This window comes from Seriola dumerili, unplaced genomic scaffold, assembly GCF_002260705.1.
Source record: "Seriola dumerili isolate Sdu_G_001 unplaced genomic scaffold, Sdu_1.0 BDQW01003326.1, whole genome shotgun sequence".
Lineage (NCBI taxonomy): Eukaryota > Metazoa > Chordata > Actinopteri > Carangiformes > Carangidae > Seriola > Seriola dumerili.
The window spans coordinates 430774-450370 of record NW_019177581.1 but is presented as its reverse complement, the minus strand read 5'-3'; the positions used below and the strand labels follow the sequence as shown (position 1 = coordinate 450370).

The window sequence follows — 19597 nt, the reverse complement described above, 5'->3', positions numbered from 1 at the left end:
CCTTTTTTAATGACTAAAATGAATTGATTTGTTAAGTTGATTTGTTTCTTTCAAGCGCAGGTGGTTCTCTTACTTTCACTGTTGCCTCAGCCTGAGCATTCGCTCTCAAACACCAGGAGAGCAGGATTTTTATTTCATCCAAAAAAGAAACACCAGTTTTTCTGAAACCATTTTCAGCACATCTATTTCACTGTCTTTGTCACACAGGGGACATTAGTGAAACAGTTGGATGCATAAAGAACACTGAGCTACCTTTGCTTTAACATAGGAAGAGAAAGAACTAAGTTTATTTGTTTTAGAAAATATCATGAGCAGTACTATTACATTTAAAACACTGAGCGTTTAACTGCACTGTGAAAGCAAAGGAGCAACTGATGTAATACTAAATGAAGTATAAATAAACCATACAATAATGTAGGCTATCACTATGTATACTCAGGAGGCCTTTCGCACAGCATGGTGAGAAAAAGTGCTGAGGTTTATATTTGTATGGCGCAGTAATTGGAAATATACTGAAACGCCTAAGAGCCAATCACAGGATGTTAGAACTACCGCTTCCCTCCAAAGTAAGGTTAATAACTTGAAACGTATAATTCCTAATCCCCCCAAATATTTACCTCTGCTTTACTTGTACGTGTATTTCCCTCCGCTACGATTATGCTCCAACACGGATGCAAACAAGCGGACGCCCACACACTCGTTTAGCTGCACAACAGGGTAGTGGAAAGTTAATCAGGGCATTACAGCAACCACATGTAAAAAGTCACTGAACCATACATGCACACATATATGCACACACATGGCAGAGCGTGCACACACACTGAGTCTCTCCCATACATTAACACTGGCGCACACAGTAGAAATAGAAACACCTGTATCTAAGGAGTCACATACACACACACACACACTCACACACAAACACACACACTCACACATACAATATAGTGTCAGATCACTGAAGCGGTTGTTGAAAAATTCCTGACAGGATTACGAGGAGTACTTATACTAGACACACACATACATACACAAACACACACACACACATACACACACACACACACGCTAACATGCCTGATGAATTACAGTAGAACATCATTTCCATTCTTAAAGTAACATTCGTCACAATTAGCATATAACGGAAGCTCTCCTGTGTGTTTAAGAAGCTGTATACTGCATGTGTCCATCTTTTATTATGATTTTTTTTGTAGGTGTGTTTTTGTTCATGACTCAACACTCAGTAACATAATTTATTGCTACAGCTCCAAAACGCTAAATGCTGTCTGACCCTAAAGCCATTGCAGCACTCTGTTCACCATTTATTTGTCATTAAACACTGGCTGGCTGTGACCTGCTGTAAGCCTCATTAGAATACACTTCCATAAATGACTCACATTAGGCAACAGTGACACACACACGCACACACACACACACACACACACAGAAATGCTAGCACTCTCATATTATTTGGTTCTTCTAATGAATTGTGTGAGCCAAAATAAGAGTGTATACACTGACTGATACAGTTTCACCTGTGTGTCCTCCTCGTCCTGCCTCCACTTTCATCTTAAGAGTGTGTTTGAAAGAGAGAAGTGCAGGCAGAGCGAAAAACCAAGAAAACAACAGAAAAGAGGAACTTGGCGACTTTGACTTAACAGTCGCTGAATGTCAAGCATCAAGGACCTTGTCTTTTGTCTGTCGGGTGTTGTTAATGAAAGTTATTCTAAGAGAGGTGGAGGGGTAGGAGAAAGGAGAGATGATGGAGACAGAGACAGGAGTGTGGAGAGATAAAGCAAGGTGGAAGGACGACCGCAAAGAGAGCTCATTGCTTAATTGTGTTCATGTGCACATCTCACGTATTGTGTTCCTTTTCAATTTTGGAAGGCCATATCAGAGGGATTCAGATGAAATGAGGAGGGTTGGGGTCAGAGGTTAGAGGCTTTGTTTGTATTTCCCAAAGAAACTCAGTTTGAAGGTTAATACGAAAACAATCAGTAGCTCAAAGAAAGAATTTATTGACAATGATTTTGTACAAATGTGGTCAATACGGGCCCTGCCTTTTCTAAAACAGTTCTGTGAGTCAGACAAGATATTGCTTTCTCCAGCATGGTCATTATTCTCCCACTGAGGATGAGGGAGTGTGATTTATATACAGTGTTCAATAAACTAATATCTCTGTAGTTGAAAGGACACTATCCATCTGTGACTTCGGAATAGGGCTGCTGATAGATCTGTATCAAACTGGGGCCAATCGACTTAACTTAACTAACAACTAAACCTATAAAAAAAGAGCAAGCAAAAACCTGCTTATGTGACCTTAAAGCCTCATTTTGCAAGTCATCAATATCAGCAGCGTTTCTCGTTTCTTTCTTTTTTACTTCTTTCCAAGTCATTTTTACCATTAAAATCCTCACTGCATTCATCTACCAGCTGCAAAGCATTCGATGCCATAACAAGATTCATCAAAACTGACAGTGTCACCAGTAAACAAACTCTTTTAATCATCCTTGCAATCTTCAGTACTAAATCTATATCATCTGCCAACACACCAGGGTCAGGAAGATGAAAACACAGTAATAAGATGGACAAAGTAGGTATCATGGACTCTAATACTTTAGGATGTGCAGATCAAAATATATTCACTTCATTCAGCCTCTGCGCTTATTTAAGGGTTTTGTGAGTGACATGGAACTGATAAGTTCATGTGAATGTACAGTATTCTTAACTGCTTCAGACTTTTGGGAAGGAGCCATCAGAGAAAAAGAAAAAGAGAGAGAGAGCCTTGATCAAAGCTTTACTGGGAATCCCTTCTAAAAGATTAATGAGTTAAAGGCGCTGGACAAGACACACACACACACACTCATACACAGACATCATGCAAACACACGGCTCAGACAGTGAGATTCCGAGATTCCATATCTTAGCATAAAGGACTGCGATTGGTTGGAAATGGTCCATTACCAGACCGATTTTATCAGACAGTCGGGAACCCTGTGTCTATCCAGGACCAATTACAGACCATTCACTACTACACAATAATGGATTCTACGAATATTTGTTTTCTCATATCTCACATTTAGTCTTTTGCCTCTCACTCAAATTCATGCCATATGACACACATTTAGGAGGGAAAACACAGGCTGGAAGACAGAGTGGATGATTGTGTTTCCATGTGTTTAGTGGGGGCATCCTCATTAGGGTTGTGTTCCGGATGCCAGTTCCGTTTTGGATCCACTTTCAGGTTGATAAAATATCCATATTAATTTACTGTGGCTGGAAATTAACATTGAGTATTCCATGAGTATTGTAACATGATGATGATGATGATGATGAAGATAATAACCACTCTACAATTACAAGTGGACCGTGAATTTTTGCTTTTCAAAAAGACCAACAGAGAGGTGAGTCTTCTCTAGTAAAACAATCTCATATCTGGCACATATTTTAATGTCCCAGATACATTATTTTTTGGATGCCATTACTTATAGTTGCTAAAAGTGGAGCCCATACTGCCTTGATAACACTTGAAGATTCAAATGGATTCAGATTTGATTGGCAGATATGATACTGGATTCATATTTGAAAAGATTCTGTCAAACCACAACCCTAACCCCCATCTGCTTTTATTCACAGTATTCCATGTAAATGTGCAAGTCTACATACATTGTTTGGGTTTTGGCCTTGGACATTGTGTAAGAGGAGAAGAGTGTGCTTCTGCAACCTTCAGTGCACACTTTGTTGTCGGTTTGTCGTTGAATGTGTCTGAGGCCACATTCTTCTCTGGTGGAAAACAGTGGATTGCGCCTACCATGTAAGGAGTTAGTTACTGCCCTGAGTGACAGAGTTCAAGTATCTCAGGGTCTTGTTCACAGCTGAGAGTGAAATGGAGCGTGAGATTGACAGGCAGATTGGTGCGGCATCAGCAGTAATGCAGGCGTTGTACCAGACTGTTGTGGTGTAGAGAGAGCTGAGCAGGAAGGCAAAGCTTTTGATATACCAGTCGATCTATGTTTCAACCCTCACCTATGGTCGTTAGCTTTGGGTAGTGACCTAAAGGAAGAGAAATCGAATACAAGTGGCTGAAATGAGTTTCCTGGCTGTGCTCACCCCTCAGAGACAGGGTAAGGAGCTTGGACATCTGGTCACTGCTCTTTCATCTTGAAATGAGACAGTTCGGGCATCTGATCAGGATGCCTCCTGGGTGCCCTCCATTGGAGGTTTTCTGGAAACATCTAACTGGTAAGAGTGCTGAATGTAGACCCAGAACACGCAGAAGAGATTATATATCTCATCTGGGCCAGAAATACCTTGGGATCCCCCAGGAGGAACTAGAAAACACTGCTGGGGAATGGGATGTCTGGACTAACTTGCTAAACCTGCTGCCACCGCTACCCATCCCCATACAATCGTCAGAAAAATGGACGGATGGATATATTATATAAGTGCATGAGGAACTTGGACTCAGTACAAAACATACATAGGTTTGTACGTTTATTTGTATGATGAACAGCAAAACATTTCATACAACTAGCTCTTTCAGGTCTTAATGCAGGCCCTGGTGCCAGCTCACCTGCCAATGTATGTAGCTACAAACTCACCGACTATGATGTTAGAGCCGCAGCTTCTCTGTTCTCTACCTGTCAGGATTTGATCTTGTTTCAACTAATAATGTTTTTGATATTCTGTCCTCTTCACTTTTTATAAAGCTCCCATTGTAGCTCCTCTCTGTGTAGCTTTCATTGCAACATCTTATCCCTTCCCCCTCCCTTGAAAATTCCACTGACAGTGTATTGCATTAGTACTGCAATATATAATTATTATCATTCTTTCTTTCCCTCCTCAAAATACCTCCAACCACTCTTTTAAACATCCAGTACCATAATCTAGCCAGCCTATCAACAACATAACCTCTGTATCAGTGTCAACCAACTGCTCTATCTGCTGTTGTATCTTCTCAGACTCTCTGCAAACAGAGAGACACTCAGTTGGCCAGCCAGTCTGTCTGGCTGGTTTTCCTACAGTAGGGATGCAATACTGTTACATTGAGAAGAAATTGTCAGCCAAATCATTGTCCACTGTTTTGTTTTTCCATCAAGCCAACCACCCATCCAATCAACTATACAGTAGTGGTGTTTATTACTGTAAGCTATACACACACTTATTGCTTAAATATGCAGTATATTAAATTAGGTGTAAAAGTACCATCTTCAAAAGTATTCAGCATGTGCCATATAAGAGATTCTCAGTTTCTTTATAGTGTACAAAGAAATTATAAAAAACTCAGGATATTTGCACGGCTTCACATTTGCTTATGAACACAAATTTTCGTAAATGGGATTTTTTGCTTTCACTTTAAAGGTGTTATTATTTTCTGGGGTTTTGTGTTTTTTTTTTCTGCTTTTGCTTCTTCTTTTTGGCAACATCATAGACATGTTTGCCTTATTTTCTGCATTTCAAAGCCATGACTCAATGGGATTAGTATTAACTTACTCTGCCTCTCTGCCAGTCATCCAGTCAGTCAGACTGTAATCCATCTGCCAATCCAGTCAGTCAATCAATTGGTTGAGCTCCATCTTGAATTTAATACAAAGACTGTGCCAAACAGGAAACACTGATTACACTGAGTGCTACTCAAGATAATGAGCACAAACAAGGTTCCCTGCCGGCACATGCAAGGCTTACACATATAGGCAAACAGACACACTTCACACAGACATCAATTTATGTGCTTATTTCCTTATTTACAGCAGCTGTCTGCTTCCTCCAATGACACATCACAGTTTGGTTGTATACCATGAATAATGGATCACATTTAGTTGTCTAGATTTGTCTTTTGTGCTTCTAAAAGCATGCAGAAACACAAATGACAAACAGCAGCTAATATTTCAAGTCCTTTCATCACGAGAGCTTTTAGTTTGGCGGACATGTCCTGAATTATGTCTGTGAACTTAATAGTCCAACCTCTCTCATTGTCTTGTCATCAAAACCCATTGATTTTACCTTACTTGTGGTGATTTTTCTTACTCTATACTTATGGAGAATTAGGCCTTGTGAATATACTGTACATGTTCATGTAAGATTTTTGCATCCCTTTTGTGGTATTTGTTCTATTTTATTGTGAAAATCACTTGGATATCAAACCTACATGATAAACCCTCCAGACTGAACCAAAAAAAGTATAATGGTAAGCCACTTTGCAATTCATGCATTTGGAATACTTAAAGGAGCTATTCATAAGATTTGCTAATGCTACTTAGCCAACATTAGAATTAACATCCGTTTACCTACCAGTCTAGAAGAAACGTTATGAGTTCAGCAACAAAGTTAATACTTTTACTTGCCAAGAGCTGTCTCCAGTGGTGGAAAGCAATGCCAACGTTTTGTTTTTTTTAAAAGTTATTTTTTCAGGTATTTTTGCATTTATTCCTATGTGCACTGTACAGTGAGTGAATGATAGGAAAGTCAGGGAGAGAGAGAGGGGATGACATGCAGCAAAGAGCCGCAGGTTGGATTCAAACCAATGGCGGCTGCGGTTAGTACTTAGCCTATGTGGTACGTGCTCTTCCAGGTGAGCCACCAAGGTGCCCAGCATCGCCAATACTGAGTCTTGTTTCTATCACGTCTTTTCTCCTACTGAAGTTAGTTTGCTAACCAGCTAGCCTCCGTCTTGTTACACTGTAGCTTCCAATCTGTCTTGTTATTAGCTCTTCTGTTATACAGGCAACAATGGCTGAGGTTCGTATCAAGCCACAATCACTACCACATGCTCCTGGAAGAAACCACATTCAGCAGAGAAAACTTACAAATGGCCTCTTAAAAAACTCATTACATTAAAAAGCTACTTAATTTCACTCAGTGGAGCACCTGCAATTACAGCAGTCTCCCTTCTGATATCCAACATTTCTATTTAGACTATAAGCAACAGTAAATAAAAATACTCACATAATAACATGTATGGACTGTGTTTAATGAGTGAAAAGAGAGAGAAAGACCTTTTTCCATCTGACAACTCGCTTTTGGAGTCCATAGCTATTAATGCTAATTACATCCGCCCATGAGCATGTGCACATGCACATGAATTAGATTAGACTTGGCTGTCATGCACAATAGAGGGGGGTTAAAAAAAATCACAAGGATTAATTTAATTTGAACATTTAACATGATCCATTCACAAGGGTGTGGATAAATAAGTCTGTAGAGTAGCAAAGCGCACGCCCAGGCATGTTGGAAAGTCATGGGAGCACGTGTCAAATCCTTAAGAAATAAATACAGCTTTGACAGCTGTAATACCATAGAATTAGTGTGAGAGTTAACCGCTTACTCTCCTGTTGTCTCTCATTCGTTCTCTTTCCTGTTCACTGCCTCTCCTCTGCTCTCTCTCCTCTGTCCATAGTAATTAGATGGAATCAATGTGAGGTAAAGAAGCTCAGTAGAGGGCAGAAAGGAAACACAAAAACATTTAGTGACGGCGGTGTAGCGTCAGCGGCAAATGATGTCATGGCCAATAAAACTGCTGTTGACCATTTGGGTGATGGATTGAGGGATGGGAGAAGAGGAGGTGGAGATAGAAATGGGGCATAAAAAGAAAAAAAAGATCCGGAGAGATAAGGTAATATATAGAATTTAGAGAGATGAAGAAAGAAGAGAAGGATGACAAAAATGAAGAGAAAATGGGAGGGTAACAAGTGTGGATGATGTGGACGGTGAAGTGGAGGAAGAGGGTGAAGTATCGAGTGAGTGAGGGGGAAGGGAAATAGAGAGGCATGAAGACATAGAGGCAGGGAGACGGAGAGGTGGGGGGAATGATTATGAGTGGAAACGTTCGTCTCTCAATCAGGATATGGACTCCAATAAATAACATGCTCTCTCAGTGAAAAGCATGATGTCACTGCATTCACACACTTCCTCTCTCTCTCACATACACTCTCCCTCACACACACACTACAAGGAAGAGACGGTGGTGAAGGAGCAGATGTAACTGCGGTTATAAAAAAACCAAAATACAAAATTCACTCAAACTCTGAGTAAACAATCCCAATTGCTCCCTACTTCCCTCATGCTGTATTTAATTTTCTTAATTTATTTTGCTGCCTTCCTCCACTTTCTATTGATTGTTCTTGTACTTTGCTCATTGATATTCGTGTTGTGCTTGTTCTCAGTATTTACTGTGTAAGGCACCTCGTTAATGGCATTGTATCGCTTTGACTAGGAACTTTCTGGTGTATCTCAGGATTGAAAATAAGATAGAACCAAAGACACAGAGAGAGGATGAGGGAGGAGTAGGTGAATATAAAGAGACAAAAAAGGATCAAGACAAACAGCGAGAGAAAATAAGGTTTATTTTAGCTATGTAAGTGATCAATCTTCAGGTTCTCCATGCATGAGAGGATTCACTTTGTATGTAATGTGAGTGATGGTATCACTGCTGAAATAGAATAATCTGGAAGAAGCAGAGACATCCAGAGCAGCAATGAGTAATGTGTTTTGTTTCATTTGAAAATTCAGTTTTTAACTGCGTCTGTGTGTGAAGACCATGAGAAGGGATTCTCGTTCTTGTTTTTCATAGCCTAAGTCATCAGTTGGATAGTCAGTTCTTCAAGTAATCAAAACACTAGACGACGCACTCACCTCCTGGCAGTAAATTTTTATAGGTCTTCACAAATATAATATAATATAATATAATTATATATATATATATATATGTATATATGATATAATTCCAGAATAGAATAGATTTGATGTATGTGACAATACAATACCACTGTCATTATCATCATTACCTCCTGGCAACTGGCAAATACTGATAGAGGCTAACTCATCTCATCACCATGAGACTGTGCTGGCAAAGCAATCTGTTGTCTATCTAATACTACTGAATAAAATTGGGTTGTTAATTCTTGAAAGACTTTTTTTCCCTTTCTCCTCCACCCTGACCACAGGAAGTTCAGAGGTCAGGGTCAGCGGATCAGCACAGCGTGTCTGGAACTAGTTGACATTCAGCATCTTGCTTAAGGACAGCAGGGAAATGGTTGTTAACATAGATGCTAAGAGCTGTAAATATTCAAGGAAATTCATGTTGACAGTTGCTCTCTGGTTTATACTGGCACTGAAGTTTATTGTAAGGCTAAAGCCATGCTTTGTGTTATCTTATGGATAACAAGAGTTGTTTGTGTATATGCATATGAGTAATATACCATAAAAAACAGTCTGAATAACTGACCGTTATCAGCATTGGCCCTCTCTGACTCCGCGTCTCCCACGTTCTCACTCTCGACTCTTCGTCTGTCTTCTGTTCTGTATTCTCTCGTGTCGTTTCCTGTGTCTGCCTTGTTTCTTTTCCACCTACCCAATATCTTTCCCAGTCCCCCTCTTACCATCTCGTCGTCTGTTTTTCACTGGCAATCAAAAATCAAATTCATGTTCAGGGAAGTCTCACTCCCTTTCTCTGCGGGTTTAAAGCTTTCAATTATTTTCTTTTTCTTTTGCTTTTTTGTTGTTTCAAATGGGGTTTCATTATGAGACTGTTGTTTCCTTTGCTGGGGTTTCTATCCAAGAGTTTTTTTTTTTTTAAATCAATCACATCACAAAAGCTGAATGGAAATGACACACTCAATGAACTTATAAAAAGTTTTTATACTTGGGAGGAAAAAGTCCGGTTGCTGAATTATGCAGCATTAGTGGAAATACACAGTGAATGACATACAGCGATGTTTGCCCATGAAATACTGGATCATTTACATGTCAGATGTTGCTTCTCAGGCCTTAATGTGATTTTAATAACTAATCCAAATCCATTCATATAGTAGATTTTTTTATTTCATTTTATTTGCTCCAGTATTAGAATCATTGAATAAGAGGTAAAACAGTTTTTATCTGTTTATTTTCTGAGATTTCTGTTCATGCTTCATATGAAATGACTCTTAAGTCTCATCGCAACCACTTACTCTGATTATTCCTGAATTCATAATCACATTTGGGCTTGTTTTTTTTTCTAGAAACATTTATTTATTTAATATTTGAATCAAAGCATGGATTATGGATAACGTTTACTTGACACAAAAGGATAATGACAGCTTTCCTGATATTAATCAAATCTTCATCAAAGGGTATTTCTTCATGCATGTGCTCCATCTGATGCTGTACTTCACACATGATTTTCTTTCCTTTTTTTTTTGAATGAGTTCTTGCCATGCTTGTCCATCCTCTATCATCCCTTCTGTCTGTCTGTCATCTCTTTGTGTGTTTCCCTCCCTTGTCTGTCTCTCCTTTACTTCCCGTCCCTCCATCATCCAGACAACATTGATTTCTATATGTGCGGCGCATGTATCTATTTGTCTGTAAATGTTTTCCACCAGTGTTTCTCATTGTTCAGCAATGCACTGCTGCCATTAATTATGACGTCTCAAATGGATTTCCCATTCTCTCTATGTCACACACACACACACACACACACACACACACACACACACACACACACACACACACACACACAGATGGTATGTACACACATAGGTACACACATGTGCATTTTGTACAACTGAGTCAAACCTAATAAGAGAGTTCTTCCCCATTCCATCCCTTTGTATTGAATATGTATGTGTGTGCACATATGTTAGTCTCTTTTTCTCACTGTGTGTGTGTGTGTGTGTGTGTGTGTGTGTGTGTGTGTGTGTGTGTGTTACACACTCCATGCCAAGTGCGGCATACCCCAGGGATTCCTGTCAATCAAACAGGCTTGCAATTTGTCAGAGAAACAAGGCACTTTCCAAGACGGACAGATGTGTATATGTGTGTCTCAGTGTGTGTGTGTGTGTGTGTGTGTGCACATGATACTGGGGGCAAAGGTATATCTGGCAATACTATTACTACATTATTGATATTTGGTGATGCCTGTGTTATGATGGCTTTTCATATTTGGGTATTTGTGTGTTATACTGTATTTGTAATTCTGTATAGGTTTGTGCACTCATGTTGCAGGCGTGTGTGTGTGTGTATATGTGTGTGTGTGTGTGTGGCAGCTGGTCCCATGTAGCACAGAAAACAAAGGCAAGTGATAGACAGTGACAGCTACACTACAGTGCTCGCTAGCTCACACACACACACACACACACACACACACACACACACACACACACACACACACACACACACACACATACAATTCTTCCCAAAGACGGAACTGACAGCTCTCTTTCTTCTATTCATGTTATTCATTCCTCGCTCTATCTATATCTGTTATTCCCTGCAGTCCTGCCTTTTCACCTTTTTCTCCCTTCACTTCTTTCTGCTCATCTGAAAAGCACAAAAAATAAAAATAGATAAAGATCGATCATCACAATACAGCTACATTTTAAGCTGAAAAGAATATTGAGAACATATACAATGAGGTTCAGAAGTTTAACTTGATTTCCATGTATTTTAAGAGACTAAAGTTGTATTAAAATAAAGTAGTAGTAGTAGTCTCAGGCTTTCAACACACAACACTCATTTCCTCCGTGCTTTAACCTGGACTCTTCCCCATCAAGCATCAATTGTTATTCCTCCTGAGTTTCATTTTCAATCTGTCTGTCTGTCTGTTTCCATTTCCCTCCCATCGTTTCTCTATTTTCTCAATTTCGTTCAGTTTTCATGTATTCTTTTTTGTTCCCTCTTTCACTTTCACTTCCTCAAAGACAACATTCCTATTCCCTAAGCCATTTCTGCTCAGTTAATGTGTATGTGTGTGTGTGTGTGTGTGTGTGTGTGTGTGTGTGTGTGTGTGTGTGTGTATTATGACCCTCGTGACATCGTGATGTGCGTCACTGGGGACTTTCTGACTTCCTAAGACTCTTTCTTTGGGTGAGCTGACTTAAACAGACCCGGCCTCATTGGCTAATAAGCCATAGCCACTCTCCACTAAAAGTCAAGTGACAAATTGACTCCCCTGTTAAGCACACACACACACACACCATTTACACACATGCTCTAATTTATGGTCATGCATCCTATGTGAATTCTCAGAAAAGCAGTCACTGCATTATGAAGGTCTTTTCAGCTTCTCTTCTCTCCCTCTAAACCTCAGCACACAAATCATTTGAAACACGCTCATGATCATCAGTTGACCTGACTGGCTTCTTTGTTGAATCCTTATTTGTTATGGAGGTAACCTTGGCAATGTGGCCAAAATATTAGCACCACGCAGTGAGGGATGACTAGAAGACTGGGTCAGATATTGTTTCTCTGTTTGTGAGTGACTGGTACATTTTGCTTTTTTAACTGCTGACCTCACGGCGAATAAACAGCCACCGTAGTTCAAACCGAAATCACACGCACCGAAGTCATTGGCTAAAATCCAGAACTATACAACAAAATCTTAACCCTAGCTCCACAAGTGGTCAACTAAATCACAATAAAAAAAAACAAAAGCAGAAAGAAAGTAAGCTGAGCAATTTTTCTTTCTCCAAATGATCTCAAGACACATAAAATCAAGTTTATATAGAAAAAAGAAAGATGACTGGCTTTGTCAGTATCATAAAACGACAGAAACCATCAGCAGGAAGAAGGGTATCTAAGTATAGAAGAGATTAAGTAAGCAAAGACTGGAGTAGAGGAAAGGAGAGATAATACAGTAGAGTAGGTAACGGTGGGGTAACAGTAAAGTTGAGGGGAAGAAAAGAGCATAGTAGAATAGATTCAAGGTTAACCGTCCCGCCTGGGTCGACCGGACAAAATCGAAGAAGGAGAAACAGAGAGGGGCCTCAGCACGGAGGAGGAGACAGGACAGCGGTAATGAAGATAAAAATGCATACTCACCAAGCTGACTGCGTCTCTGAGCGTAGGCTACCACCACCGCGGCCAGAACTACACAGCACAACGATGTCACAAGGTTTGCCATCTGTAGACACACACACAGCAAAGTCATCAGCGTTGGAGGAGCGCGTGCGAGGGGGACAGACAGAGAGGCAGAGGGCCGGCGAGCGAGAGCGTCCACCTGTCGTCCCGACTGACTGACAGACCCATAGACACCCACGACACCATGTAAGAGATGGAGAGATAGCTGCTTCCTGTCCTATCTCAATATCTCAGTGTCTCTGTCAGTGTCTCCTTTCACTATTACAGTCCCTGAAGTGGCTTTCTCTCTTTCCTGTTCTTTTTCCTTCTCACTCATCAAACTCTCCTTCTTTTTTTTTTTTAAAAAAAAAGGATTTTCTTTCTTTACTTCTCACTGTTGTTATCCTTTTCACTGTATAACACCCCCCCATACACACACACACACATATACACACACACACACCCCTCTCTCTCTTTCTGTTCATCAGCTAATGGGTCCATCCTCTCTGGGATGGGCTATGGCCAGCAGCTCTTAAAGGTATAGCACACACAAACACACAGCTTTCATGTGAAACAACAAGACGTCACGGACTTCCCCTTTCCATCTTTTTGCCTCGTAAAATGTTTAAAACCTCAATTTTAACATTCAGGTACTTCTTGTTTATAAGAGATGAGGAGTTGAAGGATGCTCTCTTCTTGCCTTTTTTGTTTCCTTATCTTTCAGTCTCTTTCTTCTTTCTCCCCATCTTGCATCTTGCATCATTCATTCCTTTAATGTCTAAAAATTGTAAAATTTTGGCAAATAAACACATTTGCTTATCAATACCACTGAAGGTGTTTTATTTAAAGAACTTATCTTGTAAGTTAAAGGAAGAGTTTGTCATCTTGGTAGTTGCTTTTGTTGCCCCTTTTTTTTGATGACACTCTCAACTAACTTTGCTAATGTAGCTTAGCACAAAAATTGGAGACAGGGGAGAAACAGCGAGCCTGGCTCTGTCTTAACTAACTAACTAATTAACCCGTAATATGCAACATATTGTATATGTTGAAATGTTTTCCCATCTCTGCTTCTGTATGGCTTAAAGACATGAGGTCAGAGGTCAGGGTCAGCTCCAAACAAACAAACAAATAAATAAATAAAAAAATCTACACCACTTGAGCTTGTACGAATTCACCATCCTGTTCAAGGATGCTTCAGCAGGGCTGAAGCCTGCCAAAAAGGGGGCTTGAACCCAGATCCTCTTCTCTGTCGTGTCCCCCCCCCCCCGATCAGTGAGGAGAGATAGTTGGCTCTCTTACAGACAGAGGTTGTCTGAGGGTCTGCTCGCTGCTGAGACTCGCTGTGAGTAAGGTGTTTGTGTCTGCGTGTGGAGAACAGAGTGAGCACTCTAAATAGAGGCAAAGAAAGGAAAGTGAATTTCCTTGTTCTTTTAATGCAAGACTCCAGCTGTTACAAACCACTGTCATCTCCCATTACCTCTTGCTCTTTGTTTAGCTTCAGCTGCTTTTTTTTTTTCTTTTACTCTTCCTCTTGATTCTCTTCTGCACTTCTCCTTTTACCATGTCTCTCTCTCTCTCTCTCTCTCTCTCCCTCTGAGTCTTTTTCACCCACTTCACTTTGTATCTCTCAGATCTCCTCCTACATATCATATCCTTCACTCTCCCTGTCTCTTTTTGTTAAGGCTGATCTTGAACACCACTACACCATGTTTAAGCATCCCAGAACGAAAGAGACATATCTGCAAGCATTGCTGAGTGACGTTCAAGAACATGAAAAAGCTTTTACAGTCGGACTAAAATGTCATAAGGCAATGAAACAGTCGAAGACATTAAACACACGAGGGATTCTCATGAACAACCAAACTAATGGTGTTTGAAAAGAAAATGCTTTTACACTCAAACAGGTTATTACAGTGATGATCAAACACGGATTTACATAAACCACAAAAATTATTCTGTCAAAAAATAAATAAAAGCATAAAACTTTCATAAGTTAATTAATTGAAGAAGTCTGAGGTTTTCAAATAACATTTCAGGTGTGCTTTCTTTTTTTTTTTTTTCTTTTTTTGTCGAAGCAACACAAAGTGATTTTTGGGAGGTGTTTTAGAAATCATTAAGACAGTGGCATTCAAGTTACTCCCTGCAACACTGTCTGAAAATTATGAAAACCAGAAGAAAGAGACAGAATAAAACACCAAAAAAAGAACATCCTTCATGGCCCAACCAATCCCAAGATTCATTGCGCGCTGGCAATGAAAGCAAACAACGCCGACAGACAGCCTGAGGATTGCACTTTGTTATACGATTGTCTCATTTTGGTCTGGCCTTTGCGTCCTGCGACATAGTATGTAGAATAAACACATAATTATAAGTTAATTGGTTTTTATTCTGTATTAAAAAAAATATTCTAAAATTTCCCCATTGTTATTTCTTTTCCAGCAGACCAGGAAATCAAATGATGTTTGATTTCAAACTGTGGATAATCGTATACATTAGATTGTGTAGCACAACAATCTTAAAAGTGCAGTCTCTGAGGTGTAAACAATAAATGGTAACCATAGAGGATCATTTCAATCGTCTGTTTTAAGCATCCGCTTCTCACCGGCTTTAATAGGTTAAACAACAACACTGTCTTTTTTGAAGTGTGCAGTGACAGGGAAGGAAGATGTTGTGTGCATCCATTTTTCTTGTTGTTTTGTGTTTGTTTGAGGCATGGGAGCATTGTTGTCGCATGTGTAGTTGATACGTTTGAGCTACTTCTTGCACTTGCTGCTCCATCTGTTGAATGCTGATCTGCACTCCAATTTGCATAGTTAACATTTACAGATTTTGCACCCTCGCTTTAATCACACTTGCTCTAATATGTGTTTTGCTGCACAGTTACACCGCAAGCTGCTTTTCACTGCGCGGAAAATAATAGAAGGAAACTCTCTAAGTGAAAAGTGGGTGAAGTTCTGTAATAGCGCTATTAAGGTTTGTTTCACGTGTTCTTTGTATGTTATTTGTGCAAACATACATGCAGACACACAAGCACATGAATGTTAAAAATCCACAGGTGTTTTTTTTTTTATGACAGAGGAGTAGATTTCAGCACTGTGAAACACAGTCAACTAATCTTTTTTCTCATTAACAATAAGTAAATCTACATGTTTTTTTTTTTTCTAGGTATCAAATTTTCAAAACATGAGTTGCTCAGACTTGAAGTGTGTTATATAATGAGTTGACTGGATAAACTGCTGATAGTTCACTCAGCTCATTACATTAAAGAAACATCATCAGCGTATTAGCATATTTCTTATTGCAGACTTCCCGGCATTCATCTTTTCAGAGTGAAACCTCTCCAGAGACTCTTCCTTTTTGTAGTCTAAAGAAGACAGACATGATGGAAACTTGATGTGTATCTTAAATACATCTGAAGGCAAGTCGCGGTTGTTTCTTCTCATAATGGTGAAAAAAAATCCAAACCACGAGGAAGGTTGGTGTTGAATTAATTCCCTAATTTAACACGGTCGCTGGGAGCAGCATCAGATGTTTTCATCGCACAGACACTGGTGAGAAAAGTTGTTTTAGTCGCGCGTTCTTCAAATGGAAAAATGACTCTTTAAACTGAGAATATGTGAAAAGACAAACAATCTGAGTGTTATTATGATTGTGACTGAACTGATTCAACTAAAGATCTTATGTCTGTTGAAGTTCTTCTCTCAAGCTCAGTTCATTTTACATCCAAAACTCCTAAAATGACTTTGAACTTCATGATGAGTCAACTTCGCTTCCCTTATTTTTAAGGCAGTTGGGGAACTTACATGTTGGAGTTAAACCATCTTAAAAATGATTAACAGTGGAGTGAGAGGCATTTGCCTTTAAAAAATGAAAAAAGAAAAGATAAAGTCTGCTTTTGAGTTTCAATATATGAAGCGATGAGCCTTTGTGTGTGCGCACCTGTGACTTTGAAAGATAGAAACAGTAAGAGTCTGCAAGTGTGAATGTGACTGAGAGAACGATTGTGTGTTTAGCGTGTGCGCGCGCGCGTCTGTTTGTATGTGTGAGTGATTGGCAGTTCATATGTATTTCATCTGAGAAGATATTGAGGAGAGTGACAGGGGGTGAAATTAAAATTGCATCCCTTGTCAGAGCATCACAATCCCCATCTCTGCTCTTCATTTTCTAAGTGCTGGTTCGCCCATCAAAACCCAAATGGTATGTGTGTGTATTTGTGTGTGTGTGTGTGTGTGGGTGTGCATGTGCATATGGGATTCTCCGGGTGCAAACACTCTAGTAACTGTGTGTGTGTGTGTGTGTGTGTGTGTGTGTGTGTGTGTGTGTGTGTGTGTGCGTGCGCGCACTTGAAACTGTGGGGGTATTTAGCCCGTCTATCAGCAAACAATACAGTTTTGAAATTTGACAGCTTCAGATCGCTCACATAATGATAGCCCACGGGCGGTTAGCGCTGCAATCACACAAACTCAATACAAACCCTCCTCCCTTTATCCATCCATCCTTCCCTCCCCTGACCCCTCCCATTTATTCCCTCCTTCTTCCCGTCTTCCATATTTATTTATTCATTTCTTATTGGAGGGGAAAGAGCTGAATAGGCGTGATTCTTTTGGCTGCTTAATTAAAATATATAATTCATCGCTGCGTCAAATGATTTTTGCCTCTGCGTCTTTGTGGAGTCCGATTTGGGAACATTTGCATTTAAATTGGAAAGCCAGGAGGGAAATACACTAGGCGGGCCAGTGTGTGTGTGTGTGTGTGTGTGTGTGTGTGTGTGTGTGTGTGTGTGTGTGTGTGTGTGTGTGTTTGTGTGTGTGTGTGTGTATGTGTGTGTGAAGATAACAAGCATCCTTCTCTTAAAGAAATGCACATACATACTCTTTCTTTCTCTCTTTCTTTGGTCTTTTTTCATTCACAATGTGCAAGAACCAAAATCACACGGCTACACTGGTCTGCCAAATGGCACAAGAGAACATCCTGTAATGGAAACGTCGGGAGGTTTGTCCCTTGAAATAACAACTTGTGTGACCAGCCATATTTTCACTCAGTTCCTGTTGCTAATTAATTCCGATCCACATTTCACAAAAATCACTAATTGATTAAAGCAGAGACGTAACAAACACATACACATGTAATTTCTCCCTGTGTCTCTTTCTCTCGAAAACAAAACAGCCGAATCCCCCCTGTCAGCAAACTGTCAGAAACAGAATAGTTCATTACAAATGTGTCTGCGGAGAAAATAAAGGGAAGCGTACTCCTGGGTAATAAATGAGCTCTCTAATTTATAGCAAGTGTTGCATTTACAGCCCCTCCGGAACATCAACCATAGCTATCAAATGTACAGGAGAAGCTAATAATAGATGACTCGAATTATTGTTTGGAAGACCATCAACAGGAAACTGTGTCTAAAGAGATGTTACAAAGTGAGATCAATCATGTGAGAATCATGTGGGTTTTTTTTTTTTTTTTTTGTAAGGGTTGTTACTGAATATGATTTATTCATCCTGGCAATTAAAACATATGATGCTGAGACAGAGGTGCATTATCCTGCAGGCACGTAGCTGGAGGTCAGCTGTTTTTAAGATGCTGAAACCAGCGTGTCTGGCAGCGTAGAGCATATTAAGAGTCTGTAAAAACCACACCTGCCTGCTCGGTTTATATACCGAGTAACAACAACGCAACTGGGGGGGAAATGGACTGTGCTCATAAACACGAAAGACTGCTTAATATAGCAACTAGAGAGAGTACGATACAGGCAGCCTGACTCCTCTCTGAGCTACCGTAAAAACGTAGAAGTTCCTAAAGGCTTCGTCCCTCTAAATCCAAAAGTTTTTAAAAGGATATACCGAGTCGTGATAAAGACTGAGACAATGGGGATTCACCAGGAGAAAGGGTGAATAACTCCAGATACTTTCAGGGCAAATATTCTAATTTCATCATCTTGAAAAATAAAACCTTGAAACTCTTGAGCGAAGGCATCATGTCCAGAGGGGGGGTGGGACTGATGCATCAAAAGGATCCTCACTGTAGAAATAAAACCTCTGTTCTGTGCGCCACTAAATGAAATTGACTGACTGGCTTACTTTTGACACGCTTGTCCTACCTCGGGGCAATGATTGACAAGCAAGGCTTCTTTTTCTTTTTCCAAGGCCATGTACACTGGCAGTTTGTTTTGGTATTTTTCATTCTGTTCACAGAGTGATGTCCACAAAATTAAGAGTAAGGATACTTCTCAAAGGTTTGGTCTAAGATAGAAGTCTTAGGTTAAGTGTCCTGGTGGGTAAATAAAATCCCAAACCACTGTGTAAAAAAATAAAAAATTGAAGAAATCCCTTAATGAATTCAGTGGGAAATGCAAAACTTGTACTTTTGGCACAAGAGGATTCATTTTGTGAATCTCCAAGTTAGTTAAAGGTCCCATATTTTACGCTTTTCCTGTGTTTTATTTGAAGTTTTGATATCTATAAGAAGATATATTTGTGGTTTAAAGTACAAAAAACCCACTCAGTGTAGTTTTACATCTCCTCTCTCAGGTCTCTCTCTGGAGCTCTGGTAACAACAGGTCAGTGAGCCAATCAGAAGAGAGGCCCAGACTGTTTTCTGAGTGATTGAAAAAAATATATATGGCAGATTTCAGGTCAACACTCAGAGAAAACAAATCCAGCAAGGTTTGATGGTGGGCCCAGGTGGGCTGTGCTGGGGGCAGTGACTGTACAGTTGTGATATCACAATGTTATATACATTTTATTATTATATTATATTATTAATATAGAACCTAGACCTGCTTCATAATCAA

The 19597-nt window shown here is 39.8% G+C and overlaps 1 protein-coding gene across 2 annotated transcripts in view; it reads right to left on the bottom strand.

Moving 5' to 3' along the window:
• Nucleotides 1-19597, bottom strand: part of cntfr (ciliary neurotrophic factor receptor) — a 216934-nt gene that overhangs the window by 150968 nt on the left and 46369 nt on the right. The window contains exon 3 of one of the 2 annotated variants that reach the window (XM_022769536.1): nucleotides 12790-12871. In XM_022769536.1, coding sequence (XP_022625257.1) covers nucleotides 12790-12871 — 82 coding nt within the window. Of the gene's footprint in view, nucleotides 1-12789; nucleotides 13008-19597 lie in introns of those variants that run through there. The other variant, XM_022769535.1, reaches the window with a different exon arrangement.